Raw genomic sequence first — 27,988 nt, 5'->3', positions numbered from 1 at the left:
TTTACAGGGCCTTTTGCTTTTGTTCTTTGGTAGGTGTTTTTTGTTGTTGTTGTTGTCAATTTCCACGTTTCTCCAATCAGTGATTGAAGCTCTTGTGGGGACATAAAAATCATTAAAATTATTAACAATGACCCTTTATGGCCAACAAACTATAAGGACACAAACAAGATTGACTTCAGTTAAATGTCTGTTACAGAGTACACCTTGACAATGTCATCAGACCAACCAACAGCATGCTGCATCATAGCATTAGTAGACATTTTCTACAATTAAGACTTTTAAGAAAGACTAACAGGGCCCAACACATGTTCATCTGATAATATAAACTAAGGGTTTGAAAGTGGGGAGGCAGAACTCCTCACCCTACATTAGGCTACCTTTGAAACGTTTGTGTTAAAAAAATAAAAGCATGCAGTTGGCGCCATCTAGTGGGTACATCTGTGCTATACATACTAGGACACGTCTGCTAGTATTATATATTTTTTTGTTTTTGGTTGTGACTTTTTTTTTTAATTATGAGGGGAAAAAAAGTCACAACCAGAATTGTTTTTTTCAGCGGCCCTTATCCTCTTGCTTAAGCAGCCTCATCACCAGTAGCCTATGTTTAAATAACACTCAAAAGGAGGTTTCACCTGATAAAAGACTGAAAACTGCATTACGTGTTTTTGATCTTTAAACGTGATAATAGAAAGGAAGATGTAGGTATTAGACCTAGAGAAAAAGAGCTGTTCTACTGTTATTTGAGCTTTGTAGATTTTAAACCGTCGTCATTTCTGGTCATTCAGAAAGGTGATTCGTCCCATTAAGTTTTCTATAGAACACATTTCACATGTACTTTTCTGACTCAAGGCAAACTGCTGTTTTGCAGAATGTTTGATGTGTAAACATTGGGGTTTTCTTTTCCAGAAAGACACGGACATGAAATCTTTTTTAGATTGATGAATGGAAACAAATGCGTCAGCTTCCTCTCTTCAAGGCAGACTCTACCCTTGAGGTGGCTATAGCCTACTGTGATTTACCGTCTGAACTGTCTGTGGTGCTGAACGCAGCTTGCTTATCTCCTTGTTTATTTCTTTATGTTGATCTTTGAGTTTTATGTATTTCACGTAAAAAGTGAATGTAAAAATATATTTTCCCTTACAAACAAACAATCTTGCTCAAGGACAAGTATAAGCTGAAGGATAGGAACTGGGGATCAAGCCTGAGGCTTACTGTCTGTTTAGTTTGAGGTCTGGAGTCAAACCAGGTGCTAATGGACACAGACTACAGACAGACAGAGAATATATGAACATATTTCAGTTTATCAAGTTTATCAAGTCCAAAGGGTTACATACATTGTTACATACTATGTATCCCTGAGTGACTGCTCAGAGAATGTTTACAATGTTAAAAGGAAAACACGATTATGTCATTTCCCTGTTTCTTTAATTCCCTCAGGAGAGCACGGGGGCAAATATGTTCCTTTAACACATGAAACTTGGCCAAATCTTTTTTTCTAATACACAAATCAACACTTCTTTTGTGGATTATTGTAGAATTCAAACGTGATTTTTTTTTACCTCTTTTTTTTTTGACAAGTTAAAAGACAAACTGTGCTCTGCTTCCACCTGACTGTGAGAGAGCGCGCGTCACACGGAGAGAGAGAGAGAGAGAGAGAGAGAGAGGTGAGTCCACAGTGTGTCACACTAGGACAATACACCGGGACAGAGACCCTTCTCTCCCCCCTGTGGAGACATTTAACTGCGTCTGGATCAATTAGCATCAACAGACAACTAATGATTTATGATCTATCCTCTATTAACCGTAATTATTGAAACCTGTGCTGTTACAGTTCTGGAGGAGCGCCTTTTCTTGGTATTGATATACGCCTCAGCTGTCCGGAGTAAGGATTTCTTAAAGAAGAACACAAAATGGATCAAACTGGAATTCTATTGAGACCAGTAACCTCTTTCTTTATTATTTTTGTAATTCAGGAAAGATCAGAGGATGGTTTGTGAGTCAGCATTTCGTGGAAAGTAAAGTGGCTTTATGCGCGGATTTGTATCCCCTATATATACACCTTTTGATTAGACTACGCTTTCTGTGGCGAGAAATGGAAAACTACACGACGTGGAATAATTTCACACAAGTTCTGTCGGAGCTGGATGGGACAGCTGGGGAGGAAGAAGAGGACGATGACGACGGCGGTAGCGGTGGAGGTGGCGGAGGTCTGCGTGTCCTGATCGGCTGCGTCCTGTTTCTACTCATTGTCTCGACGCTGCTTGGAAACACTCTGGTGTGCGCCGCCGTGGTCCGATTCCGTCACCTGCGCTCCAAAGTCACCAACTTCTTCGTCATCTCTCTGGCAGTGTCTGACCTTTTTGTGGCCGTGCTTGTGATGCCATGGGAGGCCATAACAGAAGTGACCGGCACTTGGCTGTTTGGACGGTTTTGTGGGGTCTGGATCGCCTTTGATATCATGTGCTCCACAGCGTCCATCCTGAACCTTTGCATCATCAGTGTGGACCGCTACTGGGCCATCGCCAGCCCATTCAAATATGAACGAAAGATGACTCACCGGGTGGCGTTTGTCATGATAGGGGTGGCGTGGACACTTTCGATCCTTATCTCTTTCATTCCAGTGCAGCTGAACTGGCACCAGGCCGGGGAAGAGGATGAGCAAGAAGTTGTGGAGATGGTGGAACTGCTGGTTTCCAATGGCAGGAACATTACAAATAGCAGCAACAGCCTCAACACCAGCTCCACCACCAAGAGCTGTGTGGCCAACCTGAACAAAACATATGCCATCTCTTCTTCACTTATCAGCTTCTACATCCCAGTGGTGATCATGATCGCCACCTACACTCGCATCTACAGGATTGCTCAGACCCAAATCCGCCGGATCACATCTTTAGAGAGGGCGGCAGAGCAGGCACAGAACCAAGGCCTCGGAGTGAACAGGAACCAGCAGCAGCAGCATCACAGGTCCAACGATGAAGCCTCATTGAAGTCATCGTTTAAGAAAGAAACTAAAGTCCTGAAGACGCTCTCCATCATTATGGGGGTGTTCGTCTTCTGCTGGCTGCCGTTCTTTGTCCTCAACTGCACTGTTCCATTCTGTGACCCGCCCTGCGTCAGCGACACCACCTTCACCGTCTTCGTCTGGTTCGGTTGGGCCAACTCCTCCCTCAACCCGGTCATCTACGCATTCAATGCTGATTTCCGCAGAGCTTTCTCCACCATTTTGGGTTGCAACCAGATCTGCTCAAACAACACGGTGGAGGCTGTGAACTTCAGCGATGAGCTCGTTTCTTACCACCATGACACAACGCTCCACAAGGAGCAGCTGGTCCCTGCACAGTCACAGCAGCTACCCCGCACTATTGACGTTGGGTCTGACCACACCGACGATATGAGTGCCCAGTATGATGAGGAGTCGATCATCTCCAGGGGCCACAACAGGCTGCTGTTGCTTCCAGCTAATGTCCAGCTGGAAGATGACCCAGAACTGTCTTTAGAAACAATCACACCCTTCACCTCAGTTGCAGGACTTGAGAGTGAAGCTCTTATACCAGGACAAGTCCACCAGGATGGATAGGACAGCAACGGCATTGACGTGATCCCATTAATGTTTGCTGTTTTTATATTTGAAATAATGGAGGATATTAAAGGCTTCATAACCTTTATGCTCTTTAACATACAGAGCAGCACAAGAGAAAAGAAGCCCTTTGTTTTGATAGAACTTCTTTAAATGGAAGCAGATTTGTTACATTAATAAAGTTTGTTGACATTAAATGGTTGGGCATTCAATTATGATTTTCAAAGAAAAAAAGGAGTTAAATGTGATTTTGGTGAACCAACATGATTTGTTTAAGTGAGCTAATAAATATTTTAATCATTTATTTTCTGCACTTTGTAAATGTGAAATATTATTTCATTATTTTCATGACAAAAGTTGTTTCAATAAGTTAAGGTGATGTTTGATTTGCATTTGTAATTCCTTTTGAAAGAGAAAGAAATTCAGCTGTTTCGTGCCAGGCTCTGTGTCACTCTGGGGTTGTCCATTGAAGGTGGAGTTATGTGTGTGGAACATGCTTTGTCAAACACTGATTAGGTATTCATGTGCAGATAGAATAGAGAGCTGTCAACGTAGAGTGTATGTATGTACTGTATGTGGAAAAAGTAATTAAAAAGGCAAAAAGGCAAATTCCACACTATACTGACACATCTTTAAAGTACTTGGCTCTCTCTGCTTTATAATATAAATTGCCAATATGTCAAATTATGAATGACTATTCATCAGGCTCTCTGCGCTCCAGATGGAAGGTCATTGAATCTGCTAATTACATTAAACGTTCAGACATTTTTTGTAGGGTCATCCTGGGTTTTCAGATATTATTCACTTTGATTTCTTATCTATTAAGCTATCTGCAAGGCAAGGCAAGTTTATTTATATAGCATATTTCAACAACAAAACAAATTCAAAGCAAGCCTGCAGCAAGCCTTTTCAGAATCAGAATCACCTTTATTGACCATGTATGCTTACACACAAAAAAAGAATTTGACTTGGTGAACTGTGCTCATATAAACACAAAATAAGCAACGAGTAATATGTACAAGGCTTGATGAGACAATAATTCACAATCATACTCCTCACAAATGTTTATCATCAGATTTCAATTCCTTTTACCGGAGTCTCTTGGTGCTAATGTTTTCATTGGGTGCTATATAAATTCTCATATTTTATACAGAAAGCGACCCAAAAAACAAGGACTGCATGTTAATGGTAGCCCCTTTTACACAGAATGTTTAAACTGGGACTGTTAGCTAAAGTAGCAACCATTCGTTTCTTACTGTACCAGGGTTTAGTTGTGAAACACATTGATATTTGTGAGGTTTGAGAAATGTTACAATGTTTTTGTCGTTTGAATGTCAATGTTTTTTGTTTTTTTTATGTTTCGCTTCAGTTGTAGATATACATGTAGGTTTGAAAAATGTGCTTATAAAAAATAGTTGAAAAATGTTGCACCGTCAAGGAATCAGTATGAATGTACAATGACATGACTGGTTATGCTTAGTTACAGCACCTTTACGAAAATAAAAAAAAACAGTCTGAAAAGGGCTACTGGCTGTATAAAGATGTTGCAGCATCTAACCTGCTCTTTGTGTGTTTGTATAAAAAACAAGCAGATATATCCTCAGGTGTGTGCTCACATCTTGAGCTGTGGATGATATTTGGAGCCAGAGTCAGCACAGTGTTGGTGCTGCAATGTTTATGGCCCCCTGCACCCCGTACCACTAACCAAAACACCTGTTTAACTCACAGACAACGAGGTCCAGACTCTTGTGGTTTACAGCCTTGTGCAAAGTTGAACTACTGGGTTTGTTGTGTGTCAGGTACGTTGACTCTCGCTGTTCCTCATCTGCTATGCATTAGCCACATTGGTTAAAAGGCGCTGTCATTCATGATGTTCCTAATCTTTAAAAGCATAATGTTTGTCCAATCAAATAGCTGATTATAACTAAACTTCCGTTGTATTTGAAGATGTCAGTAAAAGTTGGTTTGTGCAGGATATCAAGCGTTTTCATATGTGTAAAGACTGCTGAAGTTGTTATTAAAAACTGAGTCCAAAGGGGAAGTGGTTACAGATAATTGAAAGCAATTGAAATAGCTCAGTCTATTGAGACTCTGGTCCATTCTAAGCAGCCCCCAACCTTACACACAACCCTTGTGTTTGGTTTTTTTTTAGTTTAGTTTTTCATTAATCTGGAGAAAATTAAAGTCATTAATAAGGAATTCATGTGAGCAGAAGTTAATTAAAGCTGTTAAGCTGGTAATATTTCAGTAAATGGGCTCGCTTAGAAAAACACAGCGAACAAAGAAACGAATGAAATATTTTTTGTGTTTTATTTTATAGCTGGTTATAGCAGCCACAGAGGCTTCTACGAGTGGTGTACTATTTTGTGGAATATGAGGCCACATTTTAGAGCCTTGACTGCAGCAAGCTGCTGTTCTATGAGAGGACAGACATTCTGGATCATCAAACAGGCAGCGGTTTTCTTCCTGCAGAGCTTGTGAGGGACACAAGGGAGTTCAGGAAGTCTGGTCAGGTAATCTTTGAATCATCGATGAACAACCTGCCTCCTCACTCTCTGCAGATTGTGTGCAATTATTCTTAAAAAAAACTGCCATCGTCATTCACTTCTTAAAATGAATGTAAAATGACTTGGGCAAAATGAGGTTGCTAAATTCTAACCATGTAATAGAAAAACTGTTTCTGCATAATAAGCCTCTGCTAAATATTCTGAGACTGATTTGTGTTAATGGTGCAAACAAAAAGTTGATAATTACTTACTGGAGGGAGAAGAAACCCTGAGAACAACATTTCAACTGAAGTAGAAGTTGTTTACATGAGAGGCATTTTTATCAAAGTCTTTCTCTCTTTTGGCTTTTACTTTATTGATAGGACAGGAATAGTGAACAGAGATATGATGAAAGGATAGGGCAGGTGACATGAAGTGGATGCAAGGGTTGGAGTCGTCCTCTTAAATACATTGGACTGTGGCTCAGTTGGTCTCTTAACCGAAAGGACAGGGTTCAATCCCCAAGCCCTGCAGCCACACGTGTGCTTCGTCACGTGTGCATCGTCACGTGTGCTTCGTCACGTGTGCTGTATTTGAATGGGATTAGTTACATCTGATTGCCACTTTACATAGCAGCCTGTGCCATCAGTGTGTGAATGAGTTGGTGTGACCTGCGGTGTTAAAGCACTTTAAGTAGTCAGAGCTTCACTATGATGATAACAATAAAGTTAGACAAATATTTGAGTACATGTTTTATGTACTTCAAAGTATGTGGAGGATTTTGTTTTGCCCACTAATATTTATCTTTTAAGACCCTCTTCAGCAATTCAAAGAACATTGTGTTATAACCTTGAAATCGAATGGTTTATTCTGTTATTGAAAACGTCAGCACATTGAACTGATTTAACAAAAGTCTGCTGTAGATAATAACCCCTTTCTTAACTTTATCTCCAATCATCAGTTTCACCTCTCGAGGGTCTTATTAAGACAAAGGTCAGCCATAACAGATTTAATGATAAAATGGACTATTGAGTCTATAGTCTATATAGTTCTTACATACCGGTAATTCAAATAAAACCTTGAAGGAGTCCAATGACAATGGCACTAAACCTTTCAGAAATACTGTCTTGTAAAGTAACAACTAAATGATGGATTCCTGTTTTGCTTGTGTTGGCTTCTCTTGGTGTAATATTATCTTTGTCTATTCTAGTACCTCTCTGTGCCTGCTCCTTTCATCTTCAGTCAGTCATGGAGTTGAAACAGAGTGGAGGCACCCAGGGGCCACAGAGGGCAGACACCTTGAACCACCACAGGTGTCTCCGACATGCTCTGCTGTAATGATGCACTCAGAGTGTATCATTACAGTGTGTTCCTGTTAGTGAACATGACTGACAGAGATGAGTTCGGTATGTTTGGTATGATGAGTTTGGCCTTGAAAGAGTACAGCCTTTTATTCATGCTGGAAATGTTTCCATTAACTCAGTCGATTCTGTCAACTTGGAAAGTATTGAGGTCTAGGTGGTGCATGCAAGCTTTCACTCAGGACACATGTTACAGGCTAAAGTTTTTTAAAATAATCTACATGGAATGAAACAGTCTTGATTGAATATGAAGGCCTCTAAATGTCTCATAATGGAAGATTTATTATTTTTATAAAGGTTCTCTAAATACCTGTCACCAACCAGTTAAAACCACTCGTGTAACACAGTTTTACTGGCCAGAAGGAGATTTCTGTTGAACAACATGTCTTGATTTGCAAATAAATAACAAGAAGACAAATGAATAAAAAAAAAACCAATCTAAAAATGACAGTACACAAAAATCAATCCTGAATCATCCCTGTATCTCCCTGACATATTTGCCATTGTTAAAACACAACAATTATTTACAGACCAGGGAGTCAGACCTTACTGTTCAGCAGGCTTTGTGTTCACTGTAAGCTGTGTGTTGGCCTTTTTTTAAAAGAAATAAGATTTATAAGTGAGTAATTGAATATCATACAGAACAACTTAAATTGATAGTTTACTAAGATGGATGAACAATACTTAAACAAACAAAAACAGTGAAACAAAAGGTTCCCCCAGATTTAACAAAGCAGAGATGCCAAACCATAACAGCATCATAATATTGTATAGCCATGATGTTGGTTTGAGAAACGGCTCATGCATTAATTGCGATGCACAATGAAATGCCATTTTTTCTATCAGCGCAACATGGGTGCTCCCTCTGTCCCTTTCGGTGGACTGTAGTTAAGCCGCCGCAGCACATTCCTACAGCCGCATTGATGGAAAATAAACACTTTAAAGCTGTCTTCTTCCTCCATGTAATGGTTCAGAACACACTGTAGAGCAGCACTTAATTAAATGATAAATCTGAATATCAAAGTCAGGACATTTCTGTGCATGCCTTGGATTCCCAAATCCAGACATTGTTAAAATAGACTTAAAAACGTTATGTTCAGAAGGCCAAACAATGGAATTTTAAGCATCCAATGAAAAATGTCATTTTTCATGATTAACAAACGAAATTCAGCAATTAATCAATCTTTGAAAAACTATTTGTTTGACAGTACGAGTGTAAAAGATGAACTAAAGCAGCACTATCATGAGAGACAACACAACACAAACAAACCAGAGGAAACAGAGAAAAACTTTGACATCTTCTGTTAAAAGACTTTTTTGACAACGTGGCAAAGTGCACTCTGTAAGGTACATGGACATCAAAAATAATGATCTATTAGGGAGCGAGTGTATTTGCAAATGACAGGTCAGGTAGGGATCAGTGGTAGAAGGCAGAATGAGAACACAATTGTAGACAGGAGAGGATGTTTCAGACACGGGCTGGTATTGCATACCTCCTAGAGCATGAATTTTCCTTTCGATTTTTTGGTACAGGATGAAAATAAAGAAACCAAAATTCAGCACATAGATCAAAAGTACAATTTGTAAAACAGAAAGCCTTTTACAACAAAGGTGGTAGTCTCTTCACTCTTCTTAAAAGATTCAGTTCCAAATGTTCTTCAAAAAAGTCACCCTATGGACCACACAATAGTTGGTATAAGATGGTAAAATTGGTTTTCACTTCATCTAATAAAGGAGGGCAAGCAAACCTTTATTAATTGATTTCGACCTTTTGTTTGGAGGGCAACTTCCCTAAAAAATGTCAAAGGCTGCATCATGATTTGGATTGTTTCACACCCCTCCCTGTCTTCAGCATATTTCTATTTGCACCGAGAGGATGATTTTCAAATTGAAGGTCAGTGTGTGCTCAGACTGTCTGGGAACTGGACAGTATAAACTAAATGTCATAAATGTATCTGTATCATGAGTGCTATTATTCTCAAGGCTTCATGTTATTGTAAAACACATGTATCTGTGACTCACATCACTACATGAGAAGCAGCTGCTGCAGACACACACACTGAAGCTGGATGGAGGATGGAAAAGATAAATAGGAGTAAAGGCTGTTACCTGTTTTTTGTAAAGTGTCTTGGGATAACACTTGTTGTGAGTTGAGGCTATACAAATGAAGATTGATTGATTGTTTGCTCTATTATCACATTTAGTACTAAAAAAAACTAAAAACTAAAAAACCAGAGGATTTTTATGTTGTACTAGCTAGTGCTGCACTAAAAGTTGTTGCTTGGCCTGCACTTTCACAATGCCAAACCAAACTTATGTAGCAATTGTTTTTTTTTTTTTACCAAGGGAGGCTTCTTTTTTTTTTATCAAAACCTAGGCACTCTCAACATAATAATTTGTTGTTCTGAAGTTGGTTGTTTCGACATTAAAGGCACATTTATGGATGCAGAGGAGAGAAAAGATGAGGGAGGAGAGGATGTTATTTTTAAGGATGTCTCGTACCACAGACTAGGCAGAGGGTGATTCAGAGTTTGGGTTTAGTCTCGAATGTTAAAGTCTTAAAATTGGGTCTGAAGCAGATAGAACAACATCATATTTTGGGGGAATTGGTAATGTGGGAAAGATAAGTAGCTAAAATGACTAATGTCCAGTAGAACCTGGTTTGTTCTGACATAGATTGGATTGGTCTGGTGACTATGGATGCTGCATCATTGCAGAATTAATGAGTTTAATGTACCGTACTAAGTATGCCTGTGTAAAGCTGTGTGGATCATTGTAGAACCAAAATGGATCAGCTGTTTGTCCTGTCTCGATTAGAAAGACTGGATCTGAATGATAGATGAGTTTATCTTTTGGATGAAGCAGCCATTTGTGATGAAATTAGTGATGGTATCCAGGTGACGAAATAATATCTTGAATTAAAACAGTTCCGACTAGTTGGATATGCTGAGTGTCAAATGGCAAGAGACTGTGGAGGATTGCTTCAAGTGGCATTGGAGATTTCTCCGCTATTACATTTTTTTTTAACGTTGTTGCTGGAAATGGTTGAAGATTTATGAGACACATATTAGATTATAGTGCAAAGTGTCTAAATGACTGGAAAGAGAAAAAAATCAAGAGTCAGCAAAGCTGATGTGGAAACTGCTATTATGGGCCATTATTATGAGGATGAACTATGAGAAGAGATTCACATAAGCTTGCACAGAAGCTGTTTTTCGCCGGCATGAGATCTCTTTACCTTTGATATTTTTAGGAGATGACAGCTTGGACCACTGCCAAGTACATGCCAATGTACAACAAAGGGAAATGTTGAAATTGGCATGGCTAGGCACATGTCATAATCCGTTGAACATTCAACATTTAATTATGTTTTGAAGTACTCATGTTTATTTTAACATGTTGTTAATTTGTTTTTTGTTGACTTTAATTTTCATTTCTTCAATTTTAATCTGCTTTCGCCGATAAGCTAAACCTTATCTGCTCCAAACTCTCCAAAGAAACCAGACTGCCAACCCTGCTGTTATCCCTTTTTCAAAGGAACACTGAGGTATCAGTGAAAAGATCAGAGTGCATGAATTTGTTCAAAGAAAACATTTGAACAGTGATTGACATTTTTAAACAATGCATGGATCTGTATTGATTTAATATATACTGTGGGGAACCTTGCCTTTAAAGCAGGACCATATTGTTATAGAATATCATGAGCAAAAGAGTAAAGTAGAACTTTAGATGGGAAGTAAAGTGAATCAGAGGGATGCGAAGAACAGTTTTGTGTGCATAGTGAACCCAAACAGCAGGTCAGAATAGTGACGTAATGACAAAATCTTCAAGATCATGAAGTATGCCAGAGATTCTGTGGTTAAAAAGATCTGAGCTAAAAAATAAGAAAGAAGAAGAAGAAAGAAAGAAAGAAAGAGAAGAACTTGACCCAGTGTTGGAACCAACAATGTAGGTAATCAAATTGAAGAATTTTAAATGAAAGATGTGTTTTCGATACAAATAAGGCATCGAGTCTAATGTGACATCTCACATTTTTGACCAGAACATTTTATTCACCCAAGACACCAAAAAAACAAAATGTTCTATATATTCAGGAACAATATTCTTTTTCAAATATGACGAAAAGAAACCATGCTTCATCAATTGGAGATAACTTTACATTTTGTCCCCATGAATGATTGTGCAATAACATGTTGAGGCAATATAGTTGTACAATAATTCCTCTTTTGTTCACGTTAACATTTGGAGCCTTTAAAACACCTGGTGCGATCTGCATCAGGCTCTGACCATTAAAAAAAAGATCAGTTCACTTCCCACCCTGCCTTCCTGTCTGCATCCTCCTTATCTGCATTCTGTCCAAATAGTGATTTCACTGTTTTTGGAGTGCGTTTAGAGAGAGTAGCACGGGGTGGACAATTGCTGTTTCCCTTTTTTTTTTTTTGTCAACTTTGTTTATTGAATTTTAACATAAAAAACAGCAGTTTCAGTCATACATTCAATAATGTATTGCTATTGTGTTTAAGAACAAACAATAAACAAACAAACCCCCCACCCCGGCACATACCCCCTCCAAAATAAAAGTTGGTCCAGAAGGCAAGATGAATAATCAGTCCACAGGAATATGACACGTTGTGCCTTCCACATATGACAAAAAGGGATTCCAAGTCTTTTCAAATTTACTACCAGCACCAGACAGAGTCAGCCTGATTTTCTCAAGTTTAACAAAGTATAGCACCTCTTTAATCCATCTCGAATGGGCAGGTGGAGCTGCGGATTTCCATTGTAACAATATCAGTCTCCGAGCCAATAGAGTTGTAAATGCTATCAAGTCCTTACTAGAAGAAGAGAGGTTAATCTGACAGGGCAACACACCAAACAAAGCAGTAAGCATATTAGAAGTAAGACCTCTCCCATTGACCTTAGATAATGTGTCAAACACTTCACACCAAAATCTATTCAAAGAGGGACAACACCAAAACATATGTGCATAATTTGCTGGGCTTTGTCGACATCTGTCACACAAAGGTGACACTGTTTCAAACATTTTCGCGAGGCGAACTTTGGTATAATGAGCTCGGTGCAGAATCCTGCACTGGGTGAGACTGTGCTTGGCACAAATGGATGACCTATGTACTCTTTTTAAGATCTCTCCCCAAACATCATCTGGAATTATTTCTCCTAAATCTTTCTCCCAAACAGTCTTCAGACCAGGTGAGGAGTCTAAGGAAAGGTTGTGGATATTTGAATAAATAGTAGAGATCGCCCCCTTCAGAGACAATAGGGGTTCTAAAAAAATATCAAAAGTTAAAGCCTCAGGAAGGGCAGGGAAATCTGGAAATGAAATTGCTAACGAAGTTACGAACTTGAAGATATCTAAAGAAATGTGTTTTAGGAAGTAAGAACTTGTCTACTAGCTGTTGAAAGGATGCAAAAACAGCATCTACATATAAGTCCTTTACATTTTTTATACCCAGTCTAGCCCAGACAGAAAATGTACTATCCAATAAAGATGGAGGAAAGAAATGATTTGCTTCAAGTGGTGTCTTGGTAGAAAGCATTTGCAGGCCAAAGTGACGCTGAAATTGGAGCCAGATTTTAAGGCAAGACGCCACAATCACGTTTTTAGTGTATCTAGAGGTAGAGGAGAGAAGAGGTGAGTACAATAAAGCCTTCAATGACACTGGATGAGTGGAATTTGCCTCTACTTTCAACCATGACGGAGGCGTCTCAATGTCTTCATAGCGAATCCAGTAGTTCATATTTCTAATATTCGTTGCCCAATAGTACAACAAAATGTCAGGTAGTGCCATTCCACCCATTGACTTGGGCCTCTGTAAAATCTGACGACGTAACCTGGGTTTCTTCTTATTCCAAACGAATTCCAAGATAAGACTATCTACTTTGCGAAAAAAAGAGAGAGGAAGATAGATCGGGATACACTGAAACAGATACAAAAAACGTGGAAAAATATTCATCTTAACAGTGTTGATTCTGGCAGCAACAGACAAATGAAGGAGGGACCATCGTTCAAAATCTTGTTTGATCCGTGTAAGCAGAGAAAGAAAATTCTTCTGATAAAGATTATTTAAAGTATCGGCCACATATACACCAAGGTAAACAAAACCAGAGTTAGACGTCTTGAATGGTAAATTTGTTAGTGGATACTCTCTGGCAGACCTGTTAACAGGGAAAATTTCACTTTTGCTAAGATTAAGCTTATAGCCAGAGATCCTGCTAAATTTATCTAAAACTGAAAGTGCTGCCGGGATGGAGTGTGACAAATTGGAAACCAGCAACAACAGGTCATCCGCATAGAGGGCAGTCTTCAGCTCTACGCCGTTTCTAATTATGCCCGAAAGGTCTGGATGGGACTTTAAGGCAATCGATAACGGTTCCATTACAATAGCAAATAGGAGAGGACTTAAAGGGCAACCTTGCCTTGTAGAGCGATATAGCCGGAAATATTCTGAATTGGTGCTGTTTGTCCTAACAGATGCCATCGGGGACGCATATAACAGTTTAATCCAGGAAATGATTTTTTTTCCCCAACCCAACCTTTCCCAAAGTAAAAAATAAGTAATCCCATTCCACCCTGTCGAATGCCTTTTCGGCATCTAGAGCTATCAAGGCTTCTGGGTGCGAAGTGGTTGAAGGATTATACACCACATTAAATACCCTCCTAAGATTGAAGAAAGAATGTCTATTACGGATGAACCCGGTTTGATCCGGAGATATAACCGAGGGAAGAATGGGTTCCAAACGTCTAGCTAATAGTTTGGAAAGCAACTTAAAGTCAACATTTAGCAGACTAATAGGGCGATATGAGCCACACATTAAAGGGTCTTTGCCTTTTTTCAGGAGTAGTGAGATACGTGCCTGGTTTAAGGTTTGTGGGAGTACACCTAAATTGAAAGCTTCAGTAAACATTTCTAAGAGATGTGGGGCGAGCTGTTTCCAAAATGTTTTGTAAAACTCGGCCGGAAAGCCGTCTGGGCCCGGGCTTTTACCACTTTGTAGCGATTTGGCTGCCGTCTCAAGTTCAAGGAGGGTAATAGGGTTTTCCAATTCCTTAGCTAAGTTCGGATCTAAAACTGGGATATTGATTTCACTGAAAAAGGAGTGGAAGTCAACTGAAACCAGAGAGTGGTCAGAAGAATATAGCGATTTATAGAATTGCATAAAAGTTTTGTTAATCTCTAATGGGTCTGATGTCACACAAGTGCCTGTATGAATTTGTGGGATTAGCTGAGATGCAGATGTTTGTCGCAACCGATGAGCCAATAACTTACTAGCCTTGTCTCCCTGCTCATAAAATTTAGACCTAGAGTGAAGTAAGAGATCAGTGGCATATTGTGACATGATAAGGTCATATTGTGTCTGTAAAAGCGTTCGCTCTTTATAGGTATCTGGTAATTTTGAAACCGCATATAAAGAATCCAAAGCAGCTATACGTTGTGTTAACTGGGCCAATTTCTCTCTCCTGAGTTTCTTTTCATATGCCACATATGAAATGATTTCCCCTCTTATAAAAGCTTTCATTGTGTCCCACAGCACAAAGGCCCTAACGCCTGGAGTTTTGTTTACCTGAAAAAAAAAGTCTAAACGCTTTGAGACAAATTTGATGAAGTCCTCCTTTAGCAATAAATGTGTGTTAAGACGCCACGGTGGCCGTGTATTAATAAATTTCTGAAAACAAATATTTATGGACACTGAGGCGTGGTCTGACAAAACAATTGAGTCATATTTACAATTGGAAATGGATGAGAGTAACCTGTTGTCCACTAGAAAGAAATCAATGCGGGTAAAAGTGTGGTGAACATGTGAAAAAAAAGAGTATTCCTTCTTGTTGGGGTTGTGAAAGCGCCAGGGATCAACAACATTAAACTCATGCATAAAGGCTTCGATTACTTTTGCCGATTTAGACTGAACAGCTGGAGTGGAAGAAGAGCGATCTAAAGAGGGATACATCCAACAATTAAAATCTCCTCCCAGAATTAAATAATATTGAGACAAATCCGGTAGCATTGAGAAGACCCGTCTAAAAAAGGCGTCATCATCCCAGTTAGGAGCATACACATTTGCAAGGGCTACCTGAGCATCGTAAAGTTGCCCCATGACTATGAGAAATCTGCCAGTGGGATCAGAAATTGTTTTATGATGAACAAAAGGAATAGCTTTATGTAAAATTATAGCAACCCCTCTTGCCCTTCCGGAAAAGGAGGAAAGATATACTTGTCCCACCCAACCACGTTTCAACCTGAAACTATCTATGTTTCTCAAATGAGTTTCCTGCAGATAAATAATATATGCATCAAGGTGCCGTAGATAATGCAAAATTTTACTACGTTTGATCGGATTATTCAGGCCTTTACAATTCAAGCTACTAAATTTAATATCTCCACCTACTACAGGTGATGACATATTAGGCTGGGCCATCCACTAGTAAGGACTTTAGTATGCAACAAAAGAATAAATAAATACGCTGATAGATAAGACCAATGCAGTAAAAAAGTAAACTTGGAAAACTTGAGATATGTGCCACCCCTGTCGCTATCAGAACTAAGCAAACACCCCCCCTCCCCACCCACTTACCTAGCAGAAGCATCCTTAAATGGTGCGTGCTCTCTTACCTCCTACTAAAACAAAACCTGTCGTTGCCTGTAGCTTAAACCTATACACTACTAAACGACCTTAGGGAATGTGCAAGTAACTTGTCCTTATTAACAAAATAAGGATACTACCAATGATAACAGAACATGGTAGAAAAATAGGTATTTTCGTACAGTAAAAAATTCAAAATAAGTGCCATTTATTAAAGTATAGCTTAGCACTACATCCTTGAAACCAATAATGCAATCTTCAACGGAAACAAACCTGGAAGCTGCACCCGATTACTAGAAACAGTCCTTGCTGTCAATGCAAGGGCGATGTTGTACCAGGGTCTGTAAACATAACACAGCGCTCGGCTGCGTCCCCGTGCAAGTAATGTCTTAATCATGATGGAACAGGATAACAGCAGACGGGCTCCAGCCAACAAAACAGTTAGTTTGACTCAGGGCTCGTTGTCTTTTTGAGCCGTTTGTTTACAAACTCAAATGCCTGATCCGGGTCGTCGAACCGGTGCGTCTGGCCGCTTGACATAGTGATGTGTAGTGTAGCCGGATACCGGAGACCGAATCTGACGTTTGCGCACGAATGAAGCTCCTTCTTCACTTTGATGAAAGCCGCCCTCTGCTTGGCCACCGCTGGGGTGAAATCTGGAAAGATGTGCACCTTTTTCTCGTTGTACATCAGGGGGGAGGCCTCTCCAGCACGGCGCAAGATGTCATTCCTGACTTGAAATTGGCTCACCCTGATAACCATTGGACGTGGTGGCTCGTTCTCCTTCGGTTTAGCACGTAGTGTGCGATGAGCCCTCTCTAGCCCGGGTTTATACTTGAGCCCCAGTAAATCTTGCAGGAATTGAGCTGTAAACTCTGTCGGACGGGGCCCCTCAGATCCTTCAGGCAGACCCCCCAGTCTTATATTATTCCATCTGGAGCGTGCCTCCAAATCTTCACACTTCTTGCTCAAAGACTCAACCGTAGTAGCAAGCACAGTGACATTGGCCTGTAGGCTAATTAGCTGGTCATTATGTTCGTTAGCTGAGCGCTCCAGGTCCGAAATAGTCTCGCTTTGTGCACCAACCTTTTCCTCTAGTGGTCTCAAGGCAATTGTCACTTCATTCTTCACTGTCTCCGATATTATGGATTCGAATTTTGTGACAATTTCGGCCCGTAGATTATCCATCATGTCCTTTATACAGCGTAGCATATCCTCGTTAGCATCTAGCTTCTCCGGTGAATCGGGCTCCGCGGATTGACGCAGCGTTTTACCGCGGCTGGACTTGGATAGCTCATTTTTCAGCCGAGAGCTCGCCATTTGTCTTGATTTAGGCCCCAAAAAGTGCAGTACAGCAGGGTTAGCCCGGCACGTAGTAAGAATGAACGATGGACAAAAGTGAAAAGTTAATAAATATATAAATCAGCACATTCCCGAAGAGCGACCGCTAAACACGTCCTACATGGTCCGTGCCTACCCGGAAGTCAATTGCTGTTTCCCTTTTAAATGACTCATGTTCTCCTGATTCTGATTATCAAAAAAAGACAATTGTCCTTAAAAGAATGACAGTGTGATGAACAATACATTCATAATGAAAGCTCTTTAGAAACAGGCAAAACATCTTGTGACAGAAATATAGAAGAAGAGAGAGTAGGGTTGAGTGGCTGGATGAGAAAACATTATATTCAACAGAGAAGGCTGCTTTTTGTTTCTGATTTTCAATGAGCAGTCAACATTTTTACTGATATTCACATTTTATTATCTAAATCATAATAACAAGTTCCTAAAACCTTGTAGAAAAGTACTTCTTATGACCAAAACGGAAATAATTCTGGAAACGTCCGGTAGTCTTCAAGGGTTTTTGAAGGCAGACTAAAACTGAGGAGAAAAAAATGGAAGCAAGATGGATAAACAGAAGTTATGTTTTACTAAAGTATCTCAAACACTACTAGGTGGACATAAAATGTCTTTCATATTTATGCCTCCATAAACAGGAACAGTACTTGAAAATACTCTGAGAGCAGGGACAAAGGATGTAGTTTTAAATCGAAGCAACTATCTGTTGGAGTTGGGTACATTTAAAAAGGCAGGGCGCTTTCAAATTCTGCATAACTGTACATTGTTTAAATTAAAATACACTACATTTTAAGCCCACCAAGTATTAAGTTAATTTTGTCTTTTAACTAACCAGTCTTTTGAAGAAGCATCTCTTGCTCAACATTGCTCATTCTCGCCAAACAACATACATCCTTCTACCATGAGCACTCTAACAACGCTAAAAGACAGCTCTCCAAGCGTTAAAAGGTTTTCGATGACAGACCGCTCTTTTTCATCTCATCCAATACTCTTCCTGTTTGTCTTTTTTTCTCTAAAACACACACACACACACACACACCTACACACACACACACACACACACACACACACACCCACGCACACACTTGAGGTCGAGGTTGGGTAAAATAATCACCGCAGTAATCACCACAGAGGACGTGATAGCAACGACGTAGTTCTGATTGCAGCCGCCTGTCAATGGCCATTGAAGAGCCGAGAGTGGACGCCTCTTTTTGCTGTCAAGGACTCAGAGTCATCACTGGCTCATCTCACTCACACACATACAAAAACACACACACGCATGCACACACTTTTGCGTCCATGCAAAACACATGATAGTGACCTACGGGGGCCAAGTCTTTAATCTTGTGGGAGACATTTTGAGTCTTGTTCATCTACGTGTTATAAAGAGGTGTTCAGGAAATCAGGAAGGCTGTTAATGATGTATGTGTTGGAATTGAGCCCAAGGGAAGATGAAGGAACCCTGCAGCATGTATAAAAATGGATTGTGGGTCTTAACTATAAACATATAAAAAGACTATTAACACATAAACCCATTTCTCCCTCATGAGAATATTAGTGCACTGTCCATTAGTGTTGGAAAACTATGTTAGAGAGAACATGTGTGAAATAGAGATACAATGCAGAATGAAATTATCATTATGTTTTTTCTACATCATGTTTTTGTAAAAAGTGTAGGTTTACCAAAAATGAATTATAAGAAAAGGTGAGGACATTTACTAATTTTGGTGAAGGACCTACATGTTGAAAACGTTGTTTTGTCTCTTAGCTTTTTAACACCAGACTTTCACCTCTAACATACTGCCAGATAAATTGTTTTTTTTTTTTTTTTTTTAATTGACCTTGATTTTGTTGGTTTTTATACACCACCAGTAGGAGGCAACAGAGTCCCAGATTCATAGCTGTTCTTCGATGGATTGTTACACATTACTCACATATGAGGACGCATCAGACTTTAATATTCATATTATCTTGGTTCCTTGTTTGCACACAGAATTGGTGATGAGCACCTACATCAATCAGTGTATTTAGCACAGAAACATAATTCATTACACACACCATGTTGGTTTAAATTGCTGGGATCAAAATGACCTCAAGGATAAAGGATAAAATACATTTGAAGTTTACAGGAGTGTTGTCTGTCTGTCTGTCTGTCTGTCTGTCTGTCTGTCTGTCTGTCTGTCTGTCTGTCTGTCTGTCTGTCTGTCCGTCTGTCTGTCTATTATGGAAAGTAAAGTTTTCAATAATAGACTTGCCTTGAAGCACTGCAGCTTGTGTGAATTTGCTGTATTATAAGAGCTTTCGAGCAGAAGGTTTACTGTCTAAATCAAAAGTTTATATTGAACGTATATCACAGGGTTGACAAAAACACAACTCCAATGAAATTGAACTCTGAAATAAAAACGTGTTTGAAAAGCACAACACCTGATGTACGGGATCCAAAAAAACTGTTGTCAGACATCTTTACATACCACCTCCTTGAGTCACATATTAACCCTTACACCACTGATCTGCTTTAGACAAGACTAATCCATCTCAAAGACATTTTTTTTTCTTTCATTCCGATTGATGTAGCTTGGCTAAAACAAGGAGACATATTTGTTCCTGATTGACCAAGACAGGGCAGAATGACATATTTGCTGTAGGTGGCTCGTTTTTTTTTAGAGCATCCTTCTCTTGCCAAGCAGGTTTTTGGCAGTGTGTGCCGAGGAGGGGGGGGGGGATCTACACCAACCCCTGAGCTGAATGAGAAGGAGCCGGGCAGCAATGACAGGGTGTCGACGGGGGGTTAAGCTGTGACCTAGATTTCTGCAGAGTCTTTGTCCTGGAGGAGAGAGAAGATTCTCCTTATTCATCTTATTGAGAAGCCACTGTTATAAATTCAGTGACAGCTGGACAGAAATATAATATGGCCAATAGAAAATCTCTTGACATTTTTGTGGTCTTTCTTGTAACAGTTCATGCATTATGTATTATTTGGAGCAAATATGCAAATGAGTAGCTCATCAGTCATTTGTTTATTCTGCATTTGTTTACCTCACTTTAAAACCAGCTGATGCCACAGATTCCCAGTTATGTTGCTCTAGGTTTTGTTAAGAGTTGATTTACCTGCAGTAGGCAGGTAGGGAGGTTTTGAGGTTTTAATTTCTTTCTAAAAAACCATCTTGCTTCTTTGCACATTAAATATAGCAGTTTAAATACTTTTTCCAATATCTCTTGCTCTGTTTTAATATTCAACTTGTAGATGTATTTGCAGATACAGGCTTACAGAGGGTTCAGTTAATTTAAGCCAGAATCAAATAATGATCAGTATACAAAAAATATTGTGCAGTGGGACAGTTTTGCAGAAGCACAAGGGGCAAGTTGTTGAATTAAACTGCACCATCTAATGCAAACACAGCAGGCCACCATTGAAACACCATTCTAGTATACCTGCACTGTCATTTATTTACTGCTCTGTGTGCCTTTGAATTGCCCCCCAGGGACTAATAAAGTCTTTTTTAATTGAATTGAATTGTACCTTGTTTTGGACAGAGGTCAAGGTGTTACAGAGACACGGGGTGGTTGTGGCTCAGTTTGTAGAGTTGTCGTCTCTCAACTAAAAGTTTGCTCCTGCAAGCAACATGTCCGACGTGTCTTTGGGCAAGACACTTAACCTTGAGTGGCTCCCAATGCTTTTTCAAAGGCGTATGAATGTGTATAATGAGATTAGTTACTTCTGATGGCGAACATACATAGCCATCAGTGTGTGAATGTGTAGCTGTGACATGCGGTGTAAAAGCGCTTTGAGTAATCAGAAGACGAGAAAAGTGCTACATAAGCTCAAGCCCATTTACCATTTACATGACAGTCCTTTCTTAAACATTTCTTAAACAATTGTAACACCTATACAATATGTTTCTTCTAATTTTAATTTGGACAAAGAATTGTTTTGATTCTCAAGCTCAATGGCACTGAATCATTCAAACCCTTGAGATGTCATCTGTGTCGCACAGTGTGAGAAGCCTCGACAAGTGTGTCCATTGTTTCATTTTCACACACATGGGCATGCACACACATACACACACACAAACACATAAACACACCATCACACTCACACGTAAGAGGTCTTGCCAGGAGGGGTGAATGTGGGAGGTGTCCTTGGTTTTGGGTGGGCCGTTCTTCGTATAGTCCCTGTACACCCCCTCCTCCATCTCCTCCTCCTCCTTCTTTATCCCCGTCTTCTCCCTTCTTTTATGAAGGGGTTGGCGGCCCCCACATTCTCACAGCAACTCTAAGCCGTGGAGCGTCAAATGGTAAGAACCCCGGGGCTTCGCTCAACCTCAACAACTTAGCAACAAACCTTTTACACTAAACTAAACTCAACTGAATTTTAGTTTCTTCTTAAACTTGTCAATCTAAAATATAAGACAGCTGGAGACAACAAAGCCAGAATTGATGTTCTTGTTATTACTTATGGATGAGGGCTGTCTATGAGGGAATGGGGGATGTTCATGGAAGGGGGATTATTTTTGTTTTGGTGCAGTGTGTCTTTGTTTTTATTCTCCTAGAATCATCTTTTAAAAGGTGGCATTGGAAAGGAGAGAAAAGAAGATCTTTCTGACGTGTTCATTCTGTTCTTTTTTTTCCTTTTTGGATGAACTTGCCAAAGAAAACTAAGAAATATGTCTGAGGAAGAAAAAAAATAAAAAAATAAACCAAACGTGAAATTACAGTTTGGTATTTAATTAATGTAAACTGAGGAAAAAAACCCAACATCTTATCAAGTTAAAAAGTAATGAAGTTATCATGCTGTAAAATGCTATAATATATTCTCTTTTAAAAGATGCAATGCATATTGCCGTTCTCATTGTACATTCAGTAAGATTATAAATTAGATTATAAAGTATAAGATGTATCTTTGTTATTTTATTTGATTGATCCATGCATGTCGTTCTATTAGTTACACTGATGTGTTATTTTTCTCTTATAATTTACCTTGGAAATCCTAAAAGGAGGTGTGATTTCTGTTGAACCTGAATGGCTTTTGGCATTGTTTGATAGAAAACTTTATTCATTTTGGAGACAAGTAATATCAAGGTTAATATGCTACATATGTTTTACGTTGAGTGTCTTGACTTTGATATACTGTATGTGAGTTGGATGAGTCGAAACATTAGGATTAAGCCAAATAAAGCAGTGCTAATTTGATATAACCGCACAGGCCAGAGTAAATCATCATCACCATAGCATGACTACTTATAACCACTGACATCCAGAAATCCCTTAGACTATACCATCAGCGCCAAGAATTCTCAATTCTGATTGACTCACAGGTGTGCATTTCTTTCATGTAAGACACAGTGTTGCTTAATATTCTTATAGCTGCAAAAAATCCACGTTACAGACATTGAAAGCAGCTTGTGATGTGACAGGTTTAAGAATCTGTTTACATCCTGCCCAGTAATACAAGAGGCACTATTGTCATAGTATGAACAATGTGTTCATCCCAAAACAGCTCATTTCCTGGAAGCTGAAGAAAAAAAAATCAATTAGCTCCCTAAATGTAAAGGATTAACAAGAAATTGGTTTAAACATTTGATTTGTTCTTTGGTTCCCAAAATAACAGAAAGATAAAAGAGAGATAAAGTGAGACAATGGCAAAGCCCCTTCAGGTGTGTGTCTTTAATTGGCTCCGACTGAAGCAATTACAGCACGATACTCTGGAGCACAATGAACATCTGATTTAATGGGACAAATTATTGCAACACAAACACAATCATATTACTAATGGGTTTAATTAAGGTGCCTCATAACCTGTTTTGTTGTTCTGAATATAAAATGATTGGGCAAATATTGGGACATTTAATTATCTAGGGCCACAGTTGTGCACAGGATACAAACACTTTCTCTCATTTAAACAAACTTTAATGGTTTCGAGCGAAGATTGAAAATGCAGGTAATTAAACACATGAATGAGCAATAGAGTGCAGGAAAAACTATGAGAGCAGGAATAAGCTGAACCTTTAGATCCATCAATCAGTTTCATTCATTAAAGAATAACATTTAACATAAATTCTTTTAACAAGAGTCAATTGGCCGTTGTTATTTATCTTCATCAGGGATGCAAGACATGTATAAGCACACTTCAATGAAGTAAGAAAAACAAGTGATACATGCTGATGTCGCTGACTATGTTTGCTTGTATGCATTTCATGCATCTTTTTTTCCCACACTTTGTGGTTATAATCATCATTTCCCATTACAGAATTCTAAAAAGTTGGTCTCAAACAAAAAACAACAACAACAACAACAACAACATGAAAACAGGAAAGTTCAGCTCTTATCCTCAGCTCCACTTTCCCTCTCTCCCTGCTGGTTGTTTGACAGCTACATGTTCGGTGAGGACCCTTCTTGGGGGAGTGCTTCTGACGCTTGGCTGATTTTCAATAAGCTGCTGTCAGAGACTCACACCCCTGCTCTGTGTCCATTGTTCATTTTTTCAACATTAAACACTTGTCTTGTGTCACATTTTGACATTGTGGTCCTCTAGGATACTGAGCTTGGGAAACCACAAGTTATGATAAATAGTTCCCAGTTGCCAAGCCCATTGAGATGATGTATTAAAACTTGAAAAAGTAACTGGTGATAAAGTTTGGTTTCCTTGTGACAGCTGTTACTATTCAGTGTGTGAAACTTTTACATAATGTTGTGGTTTTCTCTTGGAATAACTTTTCCAGAGTCTAAAAAACGACCTTGCAACCCTGTCAGTGACTGAGACTTTGACAAAACACTGAAGAGTGGTATAAAAGCCAACGTAGGATCAAGAGTGAAAAAGCGGATGCATAGAGTGCTGCATGGTGTTAAAAAAAACATTAAATTTTTTTTTGAACTGAACGTGTCCCTCTGGTGCTCTTCAGTTCAGTCAATAGCTTGCAGGATTAAGTGTTTTTGAAGCTTTTATTTGAGATTAAAAAATCAATATATTTCAGGTTCCGCTGCTTCTCTGCCATGCTGGCAGCATTATTCCAGGAATGAGTTTATTTGTTGTTCTTCTTAAGGAGTATAGAGGCCACTGAGGTCCAACAACTTTTCACAGTTGTATTAAGTGCTGATTAAAGCCCGATCTATATTCAGTTTATAGTCTATATGGCTCATCCTGATATATTAATCTTGTATATATTTTTTCTGAAACACATCATACATTTGGGCGGCTGTGACTCAGTGGTTAGAGTCGTCGTCTCTCAAACTAAAAGGTCGAGGGTTCGATCTCCCAGCTCCTGCGAACAACATGTCTGATGTGTCCTTGGGCAAAACACCTAACCCAGAATTGCTCCCCCTCAGGGTTTATGCGGGTCGCTGCTCCTGTGGGATAAATAGAGTTTAAAAAAAAGGGCTTACAAGAAAATACTAGCATGCTTAGCGGTTTCATGTTCATCTTTCTTCCCCACCTAGTTTTCAATAGTATCAGGTTGAGGATATTTATATGGGGTTTCATTGGAGCTATGACTGATTATTCCAGAAATTCAAAGCTATATTCTTCTGTCTGACTGTCCCTTCCCAGCCACCATGAGTGTCCTGCCATTCAGTTTCCTTTTCGTCCTCCTCCTCTGCCTCCCTTTCCTCACTGAGGCCAAGCGGCAGCTCAGTCAGGGGAGACCGGACAAACCCCGCCAGCCTCCGTCAACACCCCAGCCGCCGAAGAGACCCAGAAACCGCTCAGTCCCCGGCTCTGGAGAGCTGACCACTAAGGAGGGCCATCGCTGTGTTTGGCAGACGTCTGGTGAAGGCCTGGTGAGCCTGTTGGTGAACTGCACCACTGAAACACTGGGAGACCAGCAGAGGTGAGAACAGATGTGACTCTGTGCCACATTATGCCATTAACATAATTCACCTCTAAATTAATTTTATTTCAATGGTTTGAATAACCCAGGGATTGAATTAATGCCACACTTAATTAGCTCTTATTATTCAGATCATAAACTGGGTCGTGTAGTTTGATTTTAGTCAAATGGGAAAGATGATAAATAAACAGATGATCCAACCGAGCCATGCAGACAGTGTCTTTTGGGTTTGTTTCTAGGCAGCAGGATAGAATCAACGTGTCATTTAAACTGTTTACTCTTCAGAGCACACTGTTCCAGGAAGACACAAATGCATTTAACAAACACACTATACTTAGTATCACATGTGTGTTTAGGTTCACTTTATAGTAGTTGAAGGTAAGAGAAATGTGGTATTGGTCATGAGATAAACTTTTTGACTTTATCCTTTTCAGTTTGTTTTAAAGTTTTATCCATGCAATGTTAAGCAGGTGCAAGACAAACACAGGTCCTCAACCTGGAAGACTGAAAGTTTATTTATTAGTGATCATAATCTTTTCTCTAAACCTGACCAAGTTTTTGTGTGTGCCAAAGAACACATTGACTATCTTTTGTGGTTGTTGAGATATCAAGCAACACTGACTGTTCAGCTTTTTTCATTCTTGCCTCGGTGCAAATTCTCATCCTGCATCTGAAAACATCATGGCAACAGTTGGCATCTGTCTTCCCCCTTCTTATCGCAAACCTTATGAAAGAGTTTTCAGGAAAGGAGCTGCAGACCAGCTGACATTGAATATGTGTAATCAGAGTGTTTGGGGGGGAGACACAATGTTTCTGATGCTGTTTGTGATTGAGTCGTGCATATGAGAAAAGTACATGTAGGCCTACAGAGAGGCATAGTTCTGAATGCAACTTCCATCTTTGGGAGTTTTCGAAAGTTTATTGACAGTTGTCAATGTTCTCTCTGATTGAATGTGTACAGTTTGAGCACTCAGGTTGTGTATGACAATTGGAATGCACTGTTTGAGGAAATCGTTCCGTACAGTATACGCACAGCCTGACATGAGAAAGCTTCAAAAATCTTATCAGGACTCATTTGTCTATCTTGATTTCTACTCATCCTATGTCCTCTCCATTCTGGTTGTTCGTGAATTTCCTCCCACTCCAGGTATTGGTGCCGTTACGCAGGTAAACCAGACCTTTGCCAGGCCTATGGGATGAAGTCCAGCCAGTATTGGAAGCAGTTAGTGGGGAAGCTGAAGAAGAGGCAGAATGCCTGCGAAGGAGAGAAAGTCCTGAAGGCCAAAACCTGCAAGAAGGCTCCTGCTGAGGCCCACATGAAGCTCGCAACACGCAGCGGAGAAGAGGAGAGGAAGGGCGGGAAGGAAGGAGGGAAGAAGAAAGGAACACCAGCAACAAAGAGCTCAGACGGAGGGAAGGTAGAGAGGAAGAAGAAGAAGGAAGAGGAAGAAGAGGAGAAGAAGAAAAGGGAGGAGCGGACTAGGTTTGAGGAGGAAGGGGTTGTGAATGACATGGAGCCTGCGCAGACTTACTGCAACGAGGGATGGCACTCTGTTTGCTCATTCTTTGTCAAGTTTTTTGAGGGTTGATAGGGAAAACGAGGAGGAAATACAATTCTACATTTTTGATAAATGATGGTGCAAAAATTCAATTCAGATTTTTGTTGTACAGAAAAGCATCAGACTGCTCTTTTTTAAAAAATAGTTTTTATTTTACCTTCAACTTTGAGCTGCATCATTTTAAAGTTTATTTTTTTGATATAATATTGATATTTGGAGTTTAGTAACTTCGACTAAACTAAACACTTCTTTGTTTGTTTAGAATTATGAACTTGATCCAAATAGATTCCTCTGACATATCCTTTAGAAAAATTAAAAGGAGAGACAGTTAAAACTTGGTAATAAAAAGTATATGAATAATTTGAATCAAAACTATCAATACTGAATAAAAGACATGCTTTTAAGAGTCTCTTGAGGCCATCACAATCACCATCTGCTGAAATAAATGCAAAGCACCCATTTGCATCGGAAGTGTTTAAAATGATCAAATCTGAGTACATTTGAGTTCAGTTTGTATTATTCAGCATACCGGTAATAATTTTTTTTTAGTTTATTTCATGTTTGTTGTAGTTTGATTTTGCTGCTGTTAAATCTGTGTAATATTAATCGTCTGACTGAGTTCAAATCATGTTTTGATTGTCAACAATCAATCATCATCAATGTTTATGTTGTTGATGGTAGTGTCTAATTGATTAGATTAGTTGTGCATCCTTTCTTTTGTGATGTGTAGCTATTATTTCTTTTAACGTTATTGTGTAAAAACAATCGATGTACTGCTCAATGTGACAATGTTTTTAGTCTGTTCTCTCGGATTCTTGAATAAAAGCGAAGCTCTAAAAGAAACAATTGTTTCTTCTTGTTTTACCATTGCATGTTCATGTAACACCAAACAGACACATGCACCAAATGCTCATATTGTACATGATAACCTTTGGATTTAACCTGGATTTACTATCAAGCTGTTTGAAAAGTGAATCAACCAAAAGCTTTAAAATATGGCACGGTAAATGGAATTGTGCTCTCACCTTCACACACTCATTGCAGATGCATCACAAGTAACTGAAGTAACTCCTATTCCTACGCTTTAATACGCTGCCACTGAAGCAGCAAGAACGATTTGGGGTTGGGTGTCTTGCTCTGGGTCTGGGGATTGAACCCTTGACCTTCTGATTGAGAGACGCCATATCTACCAACTGAGCCACAGCCGCCACACTCTGTGCACTCT

The 27,988-nt window shown here is 39.4% G+C and overlaps 2 protein-coding genes across 2 annotated transcripts; both read left to right on the top strand.

Annotated features, from left to right (window-relative positions):
* Nucleotides 1–1,790: 1,790 nt before the first annotated feature.
* On the top strand, nt 1,791–3,733 carry LOC306836140 (D(1)-like dopamine receptor). The gene has a single exon (XM_079363086.1). It carries the CDS (start codon nt 2,093–2,095, stop codon nt 3,575–3,577), a length of 1,485 nt encoding a protein of 494 aa, XP_079219212.1. The 5' UTR covers nt 1,791–2,092; the 3' UTR covers nt 3,578–3,733.
* A 17,836-nt stretch (nt 3,734–21,569) lies between these two features.
* Nucleotides 21,570–27,597, top strand: fgfbp3 (fibroblast growth factor binding protein 3). Its single transcript, XM_079363473.1, has 3 exons — nt 21,570–21,676; nt 24,925–25,204; nt 26,352–27,597. Exons 2-3 carry the CDS (start codon nt 24,930–24,932, stop codon nt 26,791–26,793), a joined length of 717 nt encoding a protein of 238 aa, XP_079219599.1. The 5' UTR covers nt 21,570–21,676; nt 24,925–24,929; the 3' UTR covers nt 26,794–27,597.
* The last annotated feature ends 391 nt before the right edge of the window (nt 27,598–27,988 follow it).

Source organism: Symphodus melops (genome assembly GCF_947650265.1).
Source record: "Symphodus melops genome assembly, chromosome: 15".
NCBI classification, from domain to species: domain Eukaryota; kingdom Metazoa; phylum Chordata; class Actinopteri; order Labriformes; family Labridae; genus Symphodus; species Symphodus melops.
The sequence above is the reverse complement of the archived record's forward strand: the minus strand, read 5'-3'. Positions and strand labels throughout refer to the sequence as shown.

Coding starts and splice junctions, on each gene's coding strand:
- LOC306836140 (XM_079363086.1), top strand. CDS start 2,093: ATGGAAAACTACACGACGTGGAATAATTTCACACAAGTTCTGTCGGAG.
- fgfbp3 (XM_079363473.1), top strand. CDS start 24,930: ATGAGTGTCCTGCCATTCAGTTTCCTTTTCGTCCTCCTCCTCTGCCTC. Junction 25,205..26,351: donor ACACTGGGAGACCAGCAGAG/GTGAGAACAGAT, acceptor CTCCCACTCCAG/GTATTGGTGCCGTTACGCAG.